This window comes from Hesperophylax consimilis, chromosome 2 (genome assembly GCF_061612785.1).
Source record: "Hesperophylax consimilis isolate HC1 chromosome 2, BYU_Hcon_1.0, whole genome shotgun sequence".
NCBI classification, from domain to species: Eukaryota; Metazoa; Arthropoda; class Insecta; order Trichoptera; family Limnephilidae; genus Hesperophylax; species Hesperophylax consimilis.
In genome coordinates, this window is record NC_142837.1 from 42,507,550 (window position 1) to 42,524,890 (window position 17,341).

Sequence of the window (17,341 nt, forward strand, 5' to 3'; positions counted from 1 at the left end):
AATTATCATCATTTTTAAGAAATAAATTGAATTCTTAACAGTGTGATTATTGAAAATAACATTCTTTCTCTTCCGTAAGGTAAATACCAGTTTTTAATAAAACTTACAAGAAGAAATTATAGCTTGGTCTTTTTTAAACAAATAAATAATATACATTTAAGTATTAACTTTGTAACTCTCCATAATTTACAATATAAACGCATACATTTGTTTTGGACCACTTTATTTTATTTGTACTCAACTGGTTTCAGAAGTGCCCTTTCTTAATGTTTTTAATTTTCAAATGATGAAGGGAGGATACTTCTGCAACCGGTTGAATTTAATTAAAATAATGTGGTTTAAAATAAGAGCGTGCATTTATATTGCAATTAATACTAGTATAATAAAAACAATAGCTAGTTGCATATATTTTATTTTAATCGGCCTTTTTTTACTTATCAATACTAAGTGCCAGAAACAAGTTTTTTTTAATAAATAAAATTTTATTAATTAATATATACAGTGTAAATATGCTGAGAAAATAAAAATACCAATTATATTAAAAGCAGAGAAATAGAGCAAAAAAATAACAAATAGAGGTAGAAAAGTATACTATAAGGAAAATAAAAAATAAATAAAAAAAAGTATTAACTAGATGTGTGATGTGAATATTAGTACTTTTTAATTTGGATTCTAATCTTAATGTAAAATTAATATGCAATTGGTTAGACGGAAGACATTATAATGTGTGATGTTTTGAACATCCACATAAATAAACGATAAATAATAAACGAACGTGCTCCAAAAATTTTTTGTTTGGGCTAACAGATGGGATTTGTTGACAGGCGGGCTAGAAGTGCCATGTTCCCACGGGAAAGGAGAGATCGGAGGGACAGTCTGTTCTTGAGCGCGGATACGTCGACTGCTCTGAGAAATCAATACCAATCAGAAGTGTTGTGTGAAATTACAGTTAATTAGTGAATTCTAATGGCGTTAGAGAGCTTTGTTGCATATTGAATTAAAGTGAATTATTATTGAACCGGTGTTTTGTGTGAAGTGAAAGTGGTTGGACTCAGTGAGAAAACAATTAATAATAATGACAATAATAATAGTTGGATAATTTGTAGAGCGCCGTTTTGTGGAAAATCACCCCAGGGGCGCTAAGGGTTGTGCGATCGCGATTATAATATAAAATGTGTTAAATTAAACGTGATTTCGTAAATGTGTAGTTCAAACTAAATCACTTGTCTTAAAAGCATGAAAAAATAAAAATAATGATTGCGTTTTTAAAACAGAGTGAACATATAAAGGCAGGAAGTGTTTAATCGGGCTAGGTTATTGATTTGGCGAGATGGCATTCTATCCACGGAGACCGAAAACCAGAGAATCAAATGGATTATTAACTGTGGGTTCGAATCCTGACAGATTAGGGAGGTACAATTTTATTTACAGGAATATTTAATTACCCTTTTATAAGCGTAGGGAGGAGGTCGAAAATTAAAGTGATTTAGCTATATAGAGTAACCAGGTAAGCTTCACGCTGAGAATGAGAGGTGACTAACTGGGTGAGTTTTTTATATTATTTATTAAATTCCAGAGGACCCCTCTTAAAAGACGGATACAACCGAGGTACAGGAACTAAGTTTACGACACCTGCCGCCCAAATAATGTTATCATTAAAAGGAATACCCTAGACGGATTGTCAATCAGCTGTGAGTGAGAGACAGGCCAATGACCTTTTCATATATAGGCCGAGAGGCGCGGTGTACAGTCAGTCAAAGGGGAAGTTTTGCTAGCGTATGCCGTCCCGAATTGAAAGCGATCGGATGCAACCAGACGGAACAAAATGAAAACTTTTCTTCTGTTATTTGGCTTTCTAATTTAATACTTTTCATCTATTGTTTGACTTTCTAAGTTACGAATTGGGATGCACAAAAACAACTCAAAAGTCAAAAGAGGGAGATGGTAATCTCCGAAATAAAACTACCAACCGAACAACTTTTCTCTACAGGTACCTTTCGAGAGGTAGGCAGCCTCTTTAAATTAAATGCAAAAATCAAACCAATTATCCGTTTATACCTACCTGAGAGGATAGGTATTCAGTAGAAGTTACCCATACCTAATACACGAGGATGCTAGTAACCTCATAAAATAATTACTAGAACCGAATATTAAAATACAGACAGTCCTCACCCTAAATTTGGCATTTCGAGTAGACCTTACATATATCTCACATGATAATTGGCTGAATGGGTAGGCACACAACCTATCGTTAAAAAACAGGCTAAATGTCGACAAGATCGTCGTGTGTTATCTATGTATTGACCTAGAAAGGGATGTAAATCCCCGACGACGTGGGAGTTACAACGTTTTCTAGAGGTGGCACGTAACTTAGGACCTTGCGTGTCACATTTTCGCGACTAGATTCGTGACAAGGGATGTCATGGTTTTCCCCTTCTACACTCAGTAAAGTAGATTTTCCTGGAGGTGTATGAGATTGGGGCAATTCTGAAATTGGTGATGAGACCTGGTTTTCTTTATTCTGGCGTGACGGTTGCCGATTTGGAACAAGGGGAGACCCGGCCGGTTGTGATATCCAGACACGCAGATATCGATCGCCTTGCTCAAATTATCATCCATCAGTTTTGTTTGGTAAGAGGAGGAGTCAATCTTAGCTTGAAAAAAATTCATTTCCTTTCCTCTCCTTCCCCTCCTAAAATATATACATGGATGGCGCCGACAACTAACACCATAAATTTATCGTATGTATATCACATATATAAAATCTAACACTTTATTATATTCACATTACCCTACGATAGGTAGAATCGAGTAGCTAGTGGGGGGGGGGAGCAGGCGACTTAGAAGATAAGGTTTATAAAATGGTTTTAAAACACAGCGGTAATGGATTCAACTCACTCTATCTCAAAAGAACCAAGGGATACCACACATACATAGATAACTAGGTTTCTAAACCGAGAAACAAAAAACCAACACAACGTTCGGTGAAGCCTTTTTATACTGAACCGTCACGTGAAATGAGTACGTTCAAGGTCGTACGTCACGTAGAAAAACTAGGATGTACACTCTTGAAGGGGTGTGTAATAAAGAAAAGACGGCAGGGAGGACCTTCCCTCCCCGGATATATATATAACCAAAGCCTTATGGAAAAGTTACCTACGGGACTTAAGGAAAATTTATCGTAGAAAGAAGAGAAGGAAAAGTTTGAAGTAGAAAGGGCAGATCATTACAAATGTTAATATTACTTTCAACTCCAGTGAAATAGTGGCAATATTAACAACGCTAGCAGCTAGAGCGCTAGTGTCAATCCTTTCAGTGGCGGCAATTTAAATTTATTTAGTTCTTTGTGAAAAAAGTTAAAATGTCCCAATAAGCAGGGTCTGTGTGTGCAGTTTACGGGTGTAATGATATCTTTTTTTTCTGTATTCATAAAATATATTTGAATACAGTTTTTTACATGCTTTTCGACTACCACACTAGACACATGTCCGTATTATGGTAGTCGATTACAAAAACAATTATGATTACAATGCAAGTTGTTTTATTCGGATGCCAAAACACGATGTGATATATAATATGAGTTGGTTTAATCCTAGCTAATAAAATGTTGTTGATTACGTAAAATGTGGATTATACAGTGCAAAATATAAATAAAAAAATTTTACGGGTTATTCAGCAAAGCTGTGTTAGTTCCAAGTAGCATTCTATGTTCATTTTGAAGTTATAAATCATAATTAATGTTGAAGTTCAAAACACATTTTTGTAAAGTGTTAAATTTTTGAATATAGTGATATATAATATTTAAATATTATGCATTTTTATTCATTGAACATATCGATTTTTGTTTTGTAAAACTTCTCACAATTGATTATTTTTAACCTTTGTGAATCGTCGCAGTATAAAGTATGAATGTAACCGATTTTTTTTAGATTTCTACAATTTATTAGCGTAAATAAAGAATATATTTCACATAAAATCTATTAAAATGTACGTAAGAAAACCAAGGCATACAAATTACCCTGCTAGGAGGCGCTAGTGTAGCATGTTATGGAAAATGTCAGAAGTTAGCGGAGGTATTTTTAATATTATTATTGTTTAATATATAGTAACAGGCAATTAATTGGTGAGACCATTTTAATATAAATCCAATACATTTACAAAATTATTGGGATATGGTAATTTTAATAACAGCGCATACTAAATTAACGTTTTTGAATTTTTCACAAACGATAAACCATTATGTGTAAAATTTATAACATGTTTATTAGGAAGACTGAATATATTATGTAACATAATCCTACCCAAAACATTATTATTGTAGATAGAAAAGGTCAATACGGTAATCTTCGTTTACGCCAACATAAATTACGATATAATACACCTTGAGATCGTTTACATAAATGCTAAATTCGTCTGCAATATGATCTAACCCCTCACTACTTGATCCACCAATGACAAAGTTCCACTAAATGAGGAATATTCTAGTTCCACCGAATTTAACAAGACACGTGACCTATTCAAAAGTACCAGGGGCGCAGAAATTAGAATCGGTGTTTGCGCGGTAAGGTTAGAATTTATATGAGCGAGAATGGTATTAGTCTATTCCCGTCTCGCTTCCGCTCCAAGCTATGCATGTATGGGGAGTCTATTTCGGGAGGGTTGCAATACCCCTTCATGTTCTAGTTCGTATGGCGTTCTGCATGTGTTACATTTAGCCTTTCGTTCTATTCTCTCCTGGTACTTTACACACATGGCTCAATAATGTAACAGGGGGAGTGATGTGAGATGCACGTGTGTGTTCCGATCTCACATGACACTGAATAATGTAAAGCTCTGCGCTCACCTATGCACGGTGGTAACAAAATAACTATGCGATGTAAAATAATAATTAGACATTTCAAGTAATTTCCTTTTATTAACATTAACCCCACACAAGAGACCCTGAGGAAAATAATTTCCCTCCGGGCCTATGTAATCTTTGGAGATACTGTGTAGAGGGTCTTTTTTAAGGATTTAAAGTTTTGTGAAAGGTGAATGGTATGAATCTAGGGATCAGTGTAATCAAAATGTCAAACAAGCATTTCCTGATCTCGCATCCTGAAAACATAAAAAAATTTAAACTGAAAACATCGGCACCCCTGCTAATTCACTAAATGTAGCGAACGACTTTGGGTAACATATAGCAGAGGTAATTACTTATAACTAATTTTTAAATGCGTTTTTCTGTAAAATCAAAACTTCTTAGGACGGGTTGTATCAAGAAATTTGAACAATTCATCGAATTTTAAAGTTAATTTTAAAGTTCAGTGAAGTTCTATTCTAATTGTTTTTATTATTTCAGTTCAGTAAATCATCTTGTTCATAGTGATACAATAACAGAACTTGAATAAGACTTTCACAGAACTTGAAAATTGACTTTGAAATTTGATGATTTGTTCAAATTCTGCGAAACTTGGAAACGGAACGTTGGATATATAAAAGATTCTGTCTCGATGACTAGGCGGTTTTGATTATTTTTTATACATAATTTTTATATTTTTGATGTAAAAATCTTTTGGCGCACCTAGGCAGGTTTTTGCGTAACCTTCGGCCAGCTTCGTCACTCGTCAGCTCTTTCCGCTCGGCCGCCAAAACTCTGTGCGGGGAAGGCTCATCGCAGAGTGAACTTTATGGGATGTTTTGTTGTCCTGGACCTAACATAAAGTATTATCTTTAATAAAAAAATATTTTTTTTACTATCAAAATTTTAAAAACTTTTTCACTTTAATTTCCGCTTTGCCGGGCGTCACGTTACGACTTTTTAAAAAATAAATCTATTTGAAATTCACTTTTGTTATCATGAATGATTGCAAATCACTTCCCAACATTCACTCGAGCAGATATACTCGTTGTCGATGGCAATGCATTCTATCAACGTTTGGTAGCAATAACGCATAACACACGCGAACTCAACATATTTCTCTGAAATAGAATGACATGACATCTTGAGGTGGTTTTTTACGAAAAAAGCGTTATGTTAATTATTCGAATAGTATTATTATTACAAAAGCAGTTAATACACGAAATAAATGTGGGTCTTACGCAATCGAGATTTGGCGCAGTTATTAGCACAGTCGACTCTAGTCCTTTTGTAGGAAGATTTAATCCTCAATTATTTTACATTTCTTTATATTAGCAGAAGCTAAACGCTTGTAGCCACAAAAATCTTCGTATCTCAAGTGGTAGAGTTAAATTTACGTCTGATCAACTAGTAGTTAAAATCTATGCACAGTTAGTAGCCCTCACTTCCAAAAAAGCATGTTTGTAATTCTCTCCTAGTTAATAAATAAAAACCTAAAAATTTCCTCGGAAATCATAGGATTTGTAAATAGGTACTGAAATAACTACCTAATTAATTAATGATAATTTTAATTTTTTCAAAAAAATATACATGTATCATGGTTAAATTATCGCTGTGCGGCAGCTGAAAAAATTGTATATAATTTATCAGAAGAAAAAAACGGCCACCATTTTGAAACCGGAACCGGGATGTAACAAACAAATTTACAAACTTTAAAATTGTTGAGTTAAAACAGGACTTTGCTACGCTTACATTTATTATTTATTCGTGCCCATACTTACATGAAATTGTTACCTGATTCGTCATGATTGTTACCTGGTCGTCTTCAAAGCATATTAAAAAGGTATCTATTAATCTCAAAATTTTAAAGTGTACTATTGTTATTTGGTTGTAAGTTCAATACAGCCCACCTGATGCCTGTTGAGTGCAAATATCTAAGTTAATATTATCCAGTTTATGTTGTTTTAAGATATTTCTTTGTATTTCACTGCAGAAATTCTGGTACTAACTACCATATGTATTCCTTATTGTCCATAATACTTACGGAAGGAAATAATTATACCGAGTCAGTGGACATCCTTAAATTATTACTTAACAAATAGAAAAGACTTTTACTGAGTTTTGTATACTAAATATGTGTTGTATTATTTTATAATTTTTACTGTTCAAATGTAAAAGCTCGTAAAAAGGCGTAATGTAATAAATAAATAAATGACAGAGACAACATGTTGGCTGTACCCGAATGATTACTAGTACAGCCGTTGCTAACCGATCCCTATGTAGGCAGCTCAGTTGAAGTTGCTTCCCTCCTTAGAATAATTCTAAGTAACCATCACGCCGTTTCCCCGCAAGGGTATGTAGAGAGGACGGACCTCCGAACAACTCAGTTTTTGCTTACACTTCTTGCCTCATACACATTTATACATCGTCTCATACATACTCTTCTATTATTCTAACTCTCGACATGGCCCGATTCAAGTATCTGATTCACTTGATCGTGCTATGTCTTCCTCGGGCGTCCCCTATTTCTGCTAGCATTCTCATTTATAACTCATGGTCTCCTTTAGAACGGACGTATGTCCTGCAAGATATTCATTGTATTTATCTTGCGATAATAATCGTAATCTGCCACTGACCGCAATGTTATTGAAAACTCTCGATCTTATTTATGCCCCCGCACACCCAATTTCTACCGATTTATAATAACAAGTTACTCGTTAACTCTTAAGTTTTTAAGTTCAAAAAAAATATATTTTTAAGGTAATAATCTATGCATTCTCTATGAAATTCTCTCGATAAAAAAAATTTCAAAGTAAGCTCCGAAAATTATTAAAAACACATTTTTTCTGTGATTTAATTTGTTATATTAATGAAAAAAATCACAGTGTATCTTTAAAAGCAACTAAAGCATTTGTCGATAGATTTGAGCTCTATTTCAAACGAGTAGCTGTTTTATTAAATATTTTAGCTTAATTATTATTGTTTTCTTTTTTAATATTAGCGCGCTATATGATTTCAAACTAAGAAAACAATTAAAAATCTACTAGTATATTACATAAAGTTGAAAAAAACATTTCCACTTGTTGTTCCTTGATCAACATCTGATTGTATACAATAACAAAGCTCGAACCGTTCTGTAAATACTGACAGCTGCTGCGGCATTTGAACTTGTTACCTACCTCTCCCAGGGTGGATTATTTTTAGCCGCGGATACTTGACTGGTATTAGAAGTATTATTATAGCGGTAGGTTACTGAGGGGGGTCATTGGCATTGAAAATATCGTATGCCATATGCCACTCCCATATTGTTGTATTGTGTAAGGTGTATCACGAACATAGGGTGAGCGTTGGGTTCAACATCCGACAAATCGTAATCATATACACACTTGTTTTTTTCGGTGTTAAATGAATATTTGTATGGGTAAAGATTTTCGTTCGAATATTTTGAAAAAAGTTTATACATACGAACCTGCTTCGATAGTATGGTATATTTCTGTGAAATTTGTCGTTTGAAAGACGGTGACAGTAACCCAGCGGGAACGTTTTTGCTGTAGATTATGACCGATGAGAAGGTAAACTCTCGCTATCAGCGACCTAAAAATACAAATCAAGATATTGCAAAACAAAAAATATTCCTGGGTGGATTCAAAGCTATGGTTCTGTTATTAATTTTTTGAGTTCTTTTAACAATAATTTCGAAGCAGAAACGCCTGTGCTTGAATAATATTCATAAAAGTCTAAAAATCTTCTATTCATTAATTCATTAATATTGTTTAACGTTACTCGGATAGTTATATATTATTATTTCCGTGAAATGAAAATAATTTCTTGAATCGTGGTAAGGAAAGCGCGAATACGTTAATCCTTGACGTTCTTATTAAACACCTTGTCGTGTATGTAAAGCTCACACCAGCAAAGCTATGGATTGAACACAAACATGCTCACACTAGGTTAAGCGTGGTACTCTTTCCTCCCGCTTTCCCCGAACCCACACCTACTCGACCCTCTGGGCTCCTGGTAGCGGGCGTCGGAAACAATGCAGCGTGGGCGGCGACGCCTCGAACTCACGGCGACGCCGAGTCTTTATAACGATCAAGGGCGTCGCCAGGTACATTTTCTTCACCGCCTCCGATGTTTCGCAGAAGACGCCGCCCATTCCGAAGAAAAGCTTTTCCCTTCTCATATTCTTGCGCTCCTTGTGTCGAACGCCGGCCGATCAAGGAAATTTCCCCGGTAGCCGTGGCCGATCGCCGCAACGCGCGTACTGACCGCGTTTCCGGATGACGCGAAACGAAGAAAAGCGCCAGCGAATATCTTTCGCTTTCTGAGATCCTGGGAGCAAAAGTTTGAGAGAAAATACCGTAGGCGGCGCCCTTAAGCGTCGGGCGGCGTCTTGTTGCACACTGCCCACAAGTATCCATTGTAGGAGTGGAAAGCTTTTCAAGCTCGCCATAACATTTCTAGTGTATCTGCAATGGTTAACACCCCTTTTGAACAACCCCCAACATTTTTTTATACAGGCTTGTATTAGCCAAAATAATTGATCTCCCCTATGTTCTATCTCCCCTTTTTAATGCATTGATATCAAGCGGTGATTGAACTTTATAAATGTGGGGTATATAATAGCTGAGGGGTGATATAAAAACATTTACATTTCACAAAGTGAGCAGGATTCTATGAAGAATAGTTCTAACACCCGCGCGGCTTTCTGTGCTCCTGGTATTAAGCGTCGGGAAGCCGCACCGTAGGCGGCACCATTTTTCCGGCGTCGGGCGGCGTCGGGCGGCGTCGGCGTCGGACACCCCCACAAATGCAAAAGCTTTTCCCCTCGTGCGATTCTCAGAAGACTGCAAAAGATGGCGAGCTTCTAGACTTGAACGCCAATATTTGCTCGTAGCCATATATATTTTTGAATAAAACGCATGATTCATGATTGTATTTTTAAGACACCAACACTTTTACACCATATTTTTAATTATTATGCTGATTTTTGCTTTTGTTTACAGGTTTCAGATTTCCCAAACACCTATATATTTGTACGAGATGATCACACGATTGAAAGAAGAGACCACTCGTCAATAACGAGAAGCTTATTTGAAAATCCCAATGTAAGTAACTTCTATACAATCTTCCACTCTAGGTATAAAGAGAAAAGACTAGAACATCATGTCACCTACGTAATATCACTTAAGAGTCATTTTTTATTAATTTATTTACGCCTTGATGGAATCCACATGTATGTGTACATTGTTGTTGGTAAGTTATTCAGGAGTTAAAGAATAAGCATGTACATAGAATAAAAAACTAAATATGAACGACATAATTAGGTACAATAACAGTTATCATGTGAAGCTATGTTGCACAAAAAAGTTCAATATAATTGTCTATAATAACAACAGAACAGCGTAAGTATTTTAGGTACTATGAAAGTAGTTACAGATAAATTTGTAGTTACTTTGTTGATATTTATAAAATAAACATTAACAGTTTGTTATTAAGCATTTTTGTATTTAGCAAACCTTTATCACGCCATTTTGTTACGATTATTTTACAGAACATACAGCTATAAAAGGTGTACATGATAGATTGATGTAATGATATATCGAAATTTGTACACTTGAGTTTGATAAGTTTGATATTGTAACAATAAAAATAAACACTTTTGCTTTACAACAGTTTTGTTGTAAAGCACGTTTGTAATTAACGAACCTTTATTACGCCCGATTTGGTGTTTTACAGAACAAAATAAAAAAATAAAATGTGCACAACAATGTGTGAATTTGTTACAAATATCATAATAGACTGAATTTTTATTTGAATTATTACCAAGTCTGTGTAGCCTTTGAGTGAATGTTATGTTTAAGATGGCTCCAGTGTGGATATATTTTAAAGGTTATAGATTTATCCGACAGATGTCGGCAGTATGTAAGTTTTTCCATCCATGTTTAGAACCGAGGTGGGCTATCAGTTTGGACAGTGAGTGCTGGCGGTATATGTCACATTTAAGTCCATGTGTAGATTAGTAATTCGTGCGTAAATTTGTATGTTTTCAACACTCTTGGGAGGCAATTAGTTTGTATCGCATTTAGTCGAATGACCGCCGCACGTCCTTAATTATTCGAGTGACGCGTTAGTTCACCACTCTCATTATTGCGGCGTGATTTTTACACTACATCCATAGATCCTGAAGCAATTGTTACTTTATCTTTCAATCAGGCTTAACTCTTATCTGTTTCGTATTAATAAAATAATTGATTTACGTCAAAGAGATAAATGAATATGGTTAACGTTTTCAACATATTATTGAGCAGTTCATGAAAGTTATGAAATTTTTTTTGAAAGTCCCAACCATTGGAGCCAGTGAGACCATGGCATACCCGATTGGGAATTGTTGTGGGGCTGAATATCGTTAGCAAGGAAAGGAGATGGGGGATAGGTTGGTAGAGGAGTACCTCGAGATTAAGATCTGGTCACCAAACACGGTTAAAGCCATTTTAAGCAATGTTTTAATTCTGAATTAGTTCTTACCCGAGCTATACTTGGGGTGTCTTCAACTCTGGGACGTGCCGCAAGTATACTATATATTATTTTAAATGAATATATTGTGTACTAACACAAATTCACAAAATAAAATTTACTTGCGCGCGCCAGGATTTGAACCCGCGACCTGCGGCTTGCTAGTCGATAGCCTTATCGCTCCACCACTGATGCCTTCAAACCGTCCTTTTCTTATCTTAGTTTTTTTTTTAGTTTTGAACAGAATGTGACCCTACTGGGGTGCCCCGTTCTAAGGTCACATTTTATATGGTTTTTTGTGTGATTTATAATTTCAGGTCAAGTTATTTTATTAGTAGGTATGTTGGTGAAATGTTTGTTGTTCTTGTTAATTGACCCGAGTTAGTATTCGCAAAGTTATCCTGGTTTTTTAATATGTAAATAAAAATATCTTCTAAAATTCAATTGTTTCAGAAACATTAAATTCAGGGAATCAAAAATATTATCTGTAGTCGTTCTGATGGGGGTCTAAGCATAATCTTAAAAATTGCCATTTGTGCTATTATGATGACAGGTTTTCGAGTACATCGATAAATAACTTAGTTAAGTGTTAAAAATAAATTACGCCAAAGCTTAAAATACACTTTTTTCATCCTGATCCTGATCTTTTTGTGCAGGATAAATACGTGAATTAATACTCGTATACTTACTTATACTTGTATTTTTGGTTTATAATATTTTCAATTAACTCAGAGTTATAGCCATTACAAATTGCAATTTGTTTAACTAGATTAAGTTAAATTAAAAATTTACCTGGGAATTTAATTATGAATCAATGAGTGGTTTTCTAAACAACAAAAAAGTGGTTAAAACTGTTTAAAACATAAAATACACTCCTCAGCGTGTGCGTTTAAATTTATTAACTGTTGCAATAGCCCATTGACATCAAGTTGTATTCATCTCTCATCTCTAAACACTATAAAATAAAGTCGCTTTCCGAGTCTGTCTGTTTGTGCGCTTAGTTCTTCTATACTGCCCAACGGATTTTGATAAAGTTTTCAATTTCATTTAGAAAATTTCTTCCGCAAAATTTACATATATAAGTAATGCATGTTATATTTATGGAAAGTGGATAAAAGTCGATGTTTTCTAATTAAGTCGTAAAAAATATCCTTTCCGGCGCTTACATTGCTAACGCTGGCTAAACCTTAAAAGATACTTGAAAATAATGTACTACGGAATTGTATATCTTAAAAATACGTACAAAACTGTTTGCAATGGTATATGCCTATCTCCTAAAAATAACTCGCAACAACGCCGGGTACGCATCAGCTAGTTTATAAATATTTACTACTCACCCTTCTATTAGTCTGTTACCCTGATACTTCATTATTCACTTATTTATTTCCCCCATTCACTTGTTAACATATTCAAATGTAATTGTACCAACTGAGTGTTACACATTTTTTGAAAACATCTAATTTATATTCACCCAAAAGGAATTGAGACCAGTTTTTTACTCGACTACTTGGATATTTTTTGGGAGTTGGTCTTGTAACCTAAAAATTCGGTTTTTTTTATCCATATCATATAATATTACATTAGTTTTTTAAATAATTTTAAGTGAAAAAAATATTAAAAATAAAGAGAAAATATGGTTGGGTTGGGTTAGTAAATAAGTGTAGTTAATGGGATTTTACCACAATTTAAAAAAGTATCAGAAATCTTTATTCGACAATAAAAATTTATACAAGTATGAAAACGATATATGAAATGAACATTCAATGTAAGAATCGGGTAAGTCACACAGATTTGTAACTGACAGTCAATGTAAAATAATCCAAATATGAACAACGATATATCAAAACATTAATGACAATATCCTTAAATCACTCTTTGAAATCCAAGACGTCATGATTAAAATTATTTTGAAAGTCCATTGATGAAATCATCAACAATCTTAACATAATTTTAATTTAACAAATCTATTCTAAAACAATACTTCTTTACATTCATAAATATATTACAGAAGAAATAATAACCAAAACGTATATTAGAAACACCAGATCTCAGGGTTAAGAACATATCCAACACGCAACTACAAAAAAAAACATTTAAGTAATAAAGCTTCCTTTAATTAACTTAAGGCGATGCACTACGTCGTTTAATATTTTAAATTGAGCCTCTATCAATAACAACCCTTACGTGGATGGCGATAAGGTTTAAAATTCCCTCTTAACACCATCCGCCTGTTTTGATTTATGCCAGAAAAAAACATGGCCAAAAAGTGCCTTTTATTTTATTTTGTGGATGTTCAGGCATAAATATTTAATTTTTTTCGATCATTTTATAAATAACTTCATTTGCCACATTATACAATAAAATCATAACCGAAAATTGGTTCGTAAGTTTTGAATTTTGAATTTTAAAGCAGTTTTCATAGGCCCTTACACTAATTTTTTTCTGGGCTTATAAAAAGACTTATCTAAAAAATACTGGATTATTTCAAAGGCCAAGATGTGTTCTACTCGCAGTATTTAATTAAAGCATCTGAAACATTTCTAGGCGACCAAATTTTCAAACCAAAAACACATGATATTGCATTACTACGTATGGCATCGCCTTAACTCTACAGCAAAATTCTACTCTCATTCAAAACTGATTGATTTCATTCATTCATTTTAGATATATATATGTATACTTTTCTATAAATCCAGCTAACCCATTGGGCGCATTTTGCAACCGCGTTCTAAAATTAATTATTAAACCCTAATATTATAGAACTTCCTTCTTTTTTTGGCGCTAATAAAATAAAAAAAGAGGTGCCGGTATCGGTACAGGTATCGATGTACTTTTAAATATAAGTCTGTTAGTCGTAAGTTTCTACATATGTAAATATATATGTCGCGAAGACAGTAGTTATAGTCCTTAGTCATAAATCACTAGATTTAAGTCTAAGATGTAAGTCACTAGAAATAAGTCTTAGATATAAGTCAGTCATTATTATGAATCCTAGTTGTAAGCCAGCTGTATTTATTTTTTAATATATTGTATGTGATTTTTCACGAAAACTGCGCCATATAAATAAGTCAAATATTATTATTATTATTATTACTTAATTTAAATAATATGTACATATATAATATTCTCATCACGGGAGATTCCAGTTAGTTATATCATTATCTCTTTTTATTACAAAAATGAAGATAATAAAACACTCATATCAAAACCTCTAATAAAAAAATCTAATAAAAGTTTTTAATAAATGAAGGTACATTTCCTGACATGTGAGCTCTTTTAATGTCAGCAAATTCCCCCGGAAATCGTATTAACCACTTCATGTATTTTTAGATTGTCTGAAACAGAGAAAGTGCGTTTACTGTGAGTTATTTTGGTATCGTGAATCGATTAGTTGTTTGTTTTTTTGGATTGAATTTGTGAGTTATTTATAACCCGGTTACCGACATACACGCCATTGCTATTTACGATGTAATTTGGTGGAACGAATTTTTTATTAGATTTTGAAAGATTACCTGAAACTATTTTTTAAACTAAAACACTGTAATTACATGTATAAAAAACTGCTTGCGTGTTAACGGGATATTGCAAAACAGTTTTAACAGGAAGCTTCCGTACTGTATCCGATATTATAAATATAATAAAATATATTTTATATAATGCTTTATTACGACAATGTTTTTATTTTACGATTTAGTAAAAGTGTTCAAATTTGCAAAAAATCTTCGAAATCCTTGATTTCCGCTTCGAGGGGGTCAAACTAAAATTGTCAACTTAGCTTGAAAGCAGAATATCTTCTATAAAAAAATTAAAACTCTTAAATTGTGAACTCTTGCATGTATTTTTAAGATCAACGCATCAGTTTTCAGTTCATAATGACATTTTATACTTCGTTACATAGACATTGATCTTTAAAATTGTCAAATGTAAATTTTTACAATTAGACAGGGCACAATTTTGTTTAAGAACGTTTCAATTTTGATCTAAGGTTTTTCAAAAAAATCATACCGATAGTTCCTCACCATACTCCAAAGAAAGACATTTTTCATAACTTAAACGTGCTCTAAATGGCTTCAGCCGTATTTGGTGACCAGAGCTGAATATTCCAGCACTTCTCAACCATCTTCTTCTACGTCCATCCTCTACCCACTCCCTCCAGCTTCACAATATATCCCGATTGGGGATGAGATGGACCCCCTGGCTGCAGACAGTTGCGAGCAGTTGGTACTCTTGTACGGTTTTCACAAAAAAATGTAGAACATATTTTCAAGCTCATTTTCAATTCTTGTCCAAAATCCTTCATCGAGATATTTTATAGTTTACCGGGTTATATACAAGTTTTCCTGGGATAAAGTTCACAAAAAAGTTGGGAGTTGATTCAACATAATAGTTCAAATAAATAATGATAAATAACCCTTCTTCGAAATTACAAAGTTTTAAAATAGTTTTCAGATAGTTGAATGAAAAAATTGTATGCCTTGAAAAAAACAATGTTATTTCAAAAACAGTTATTTATTCAAAATTTTAAAGAAACATGAATATTGCTAATTTATTAAGAAACTTTTCAATTAATTTGTAATCCGATTTTAAACGGGATTGCAGGCCCTTAACATATGAATTGATAGGTTTAGTCAGAGGCGGATTTGCCCTTAGGCCTATGTAGGCCCGGGCCTAGGGCGGCCAGATATTAGGGGCGGCCAATCGTGACAAAAAAGTCACAGATGATAACAAGAAAAGACTTCCTAAGTACCTAAATATTGTACGTACGAAATAGCGATATGCAAGAGTGTGTTCACACACAGCACACAGCGCGCCCCCACGCCCCGCAGCCGCCCTTGCCGCACCTATCATGCTCCGTCGCTCGCGTATTTCCAACCAATCCCTACCGTGATTCAGTTGCGCTAGTGACTAAACCGCGTTAGGTATTGTTATGCATAATAGCGTGTTCACACACAGAGCTATAATATGCGTGGGATGGCGTATTTCAGCATATCGCTCGCCATACTTTCCAATTTGGAATGTACGGCGAGAGATATGCCGAAATACGCCATCCCACGCATATTATAGCTCTGTGTGAACACGCTCTTAATCACCTTACAAAAGCTATAATAAATAAATAAATCAGAGATTATAAAATAATACAATAATAAGATGTTATTTATGCCAATTATGAACTTTCCACTGATGATAGTGAATAATAAAGTGTGACATTATAAAGGTATTTTCTTTAAAAAATAAAAATATATATCTTCTTCTTCCTAGCACTATCCCGACTCATTGCCTAGGTAGGCTGTTGGGGTCGGCTCTTCTCGTTCTCAGGTTATAGCTTCTTCGGTTCTGAGTGTCGCTTTCATCTAGGCCGTTTCTTTGTAGGATTTTGGAGCATTGGGTCATCCAGGAGTTCTTTGGTCTACCTCTGGATGACTGTCTTTGAAGCTCTATAGACATTGCCTGCTTCACTGTGTGGTCTGGTGGTCTCCGTCTTATGTGCCCATACCATCTTAACTGTCGTTCCTCTAGCTTACTGTTTATGTCAGTGACACCCAGGCTACCACGAATGCGTGAGCTTTTAATTTTATCTTTTAATGATACTCCTGCCGTCCATCTAAGCATTCGCATTTATGTTGATTCGAGTTGCCTAGAGTAGGAGTTGTACATAGTCCAGCATTCGGAGCCATACATTATCGCGGGTCTAACAATAGTCTGGTATGTCTTTCCTTTAAGTTTTATTGGCATTTTCGTGTCGCACAAAATTCCTGTTACGGATCTAAATTTCATCCATCCCACTCCTATCCTATGGTTGACATCCGCTGCACATCCTCCGTCTCTGTGGATGAGTGATGAGTGAGTGAATAAAAAAATATATATTTTTAGTTAAAATCTATGAAAAAGGGGGGAGGGGGGTGGAGGAACGTAGGAATAGGATTAAGAGGCAAAGGATTTTTATTTCTTTTTAGCATTGTTCTAAAGTAGCCTACGGAGTTCGGA

At 34.4% G+C, this 17,341-nt stretch overlaps 1 protein-coding gene across 1 annotated transcript in view; it reads left to right on the forward strand.

The window, feature by feature from the left end:
• The window catches only part of LOC149426027 (neuroendocrine convertase 1-like), an 83,683-nt gene that overhangs the window by 11,931 nt on the left and 54,411 nt on the right, over positions 1-17,341 (forward strand). Inside the window, exon 2 of the mRNA XM_089644131.1 lies at positions 9,847-9,948. Coding sequence (XP_089500257.1) covers positions 9,847-9,948 — 102 coding nt within the window. The remainder of the gene's footprint in view (positions 1-9,846; positions 9,949-17,341) is intronic.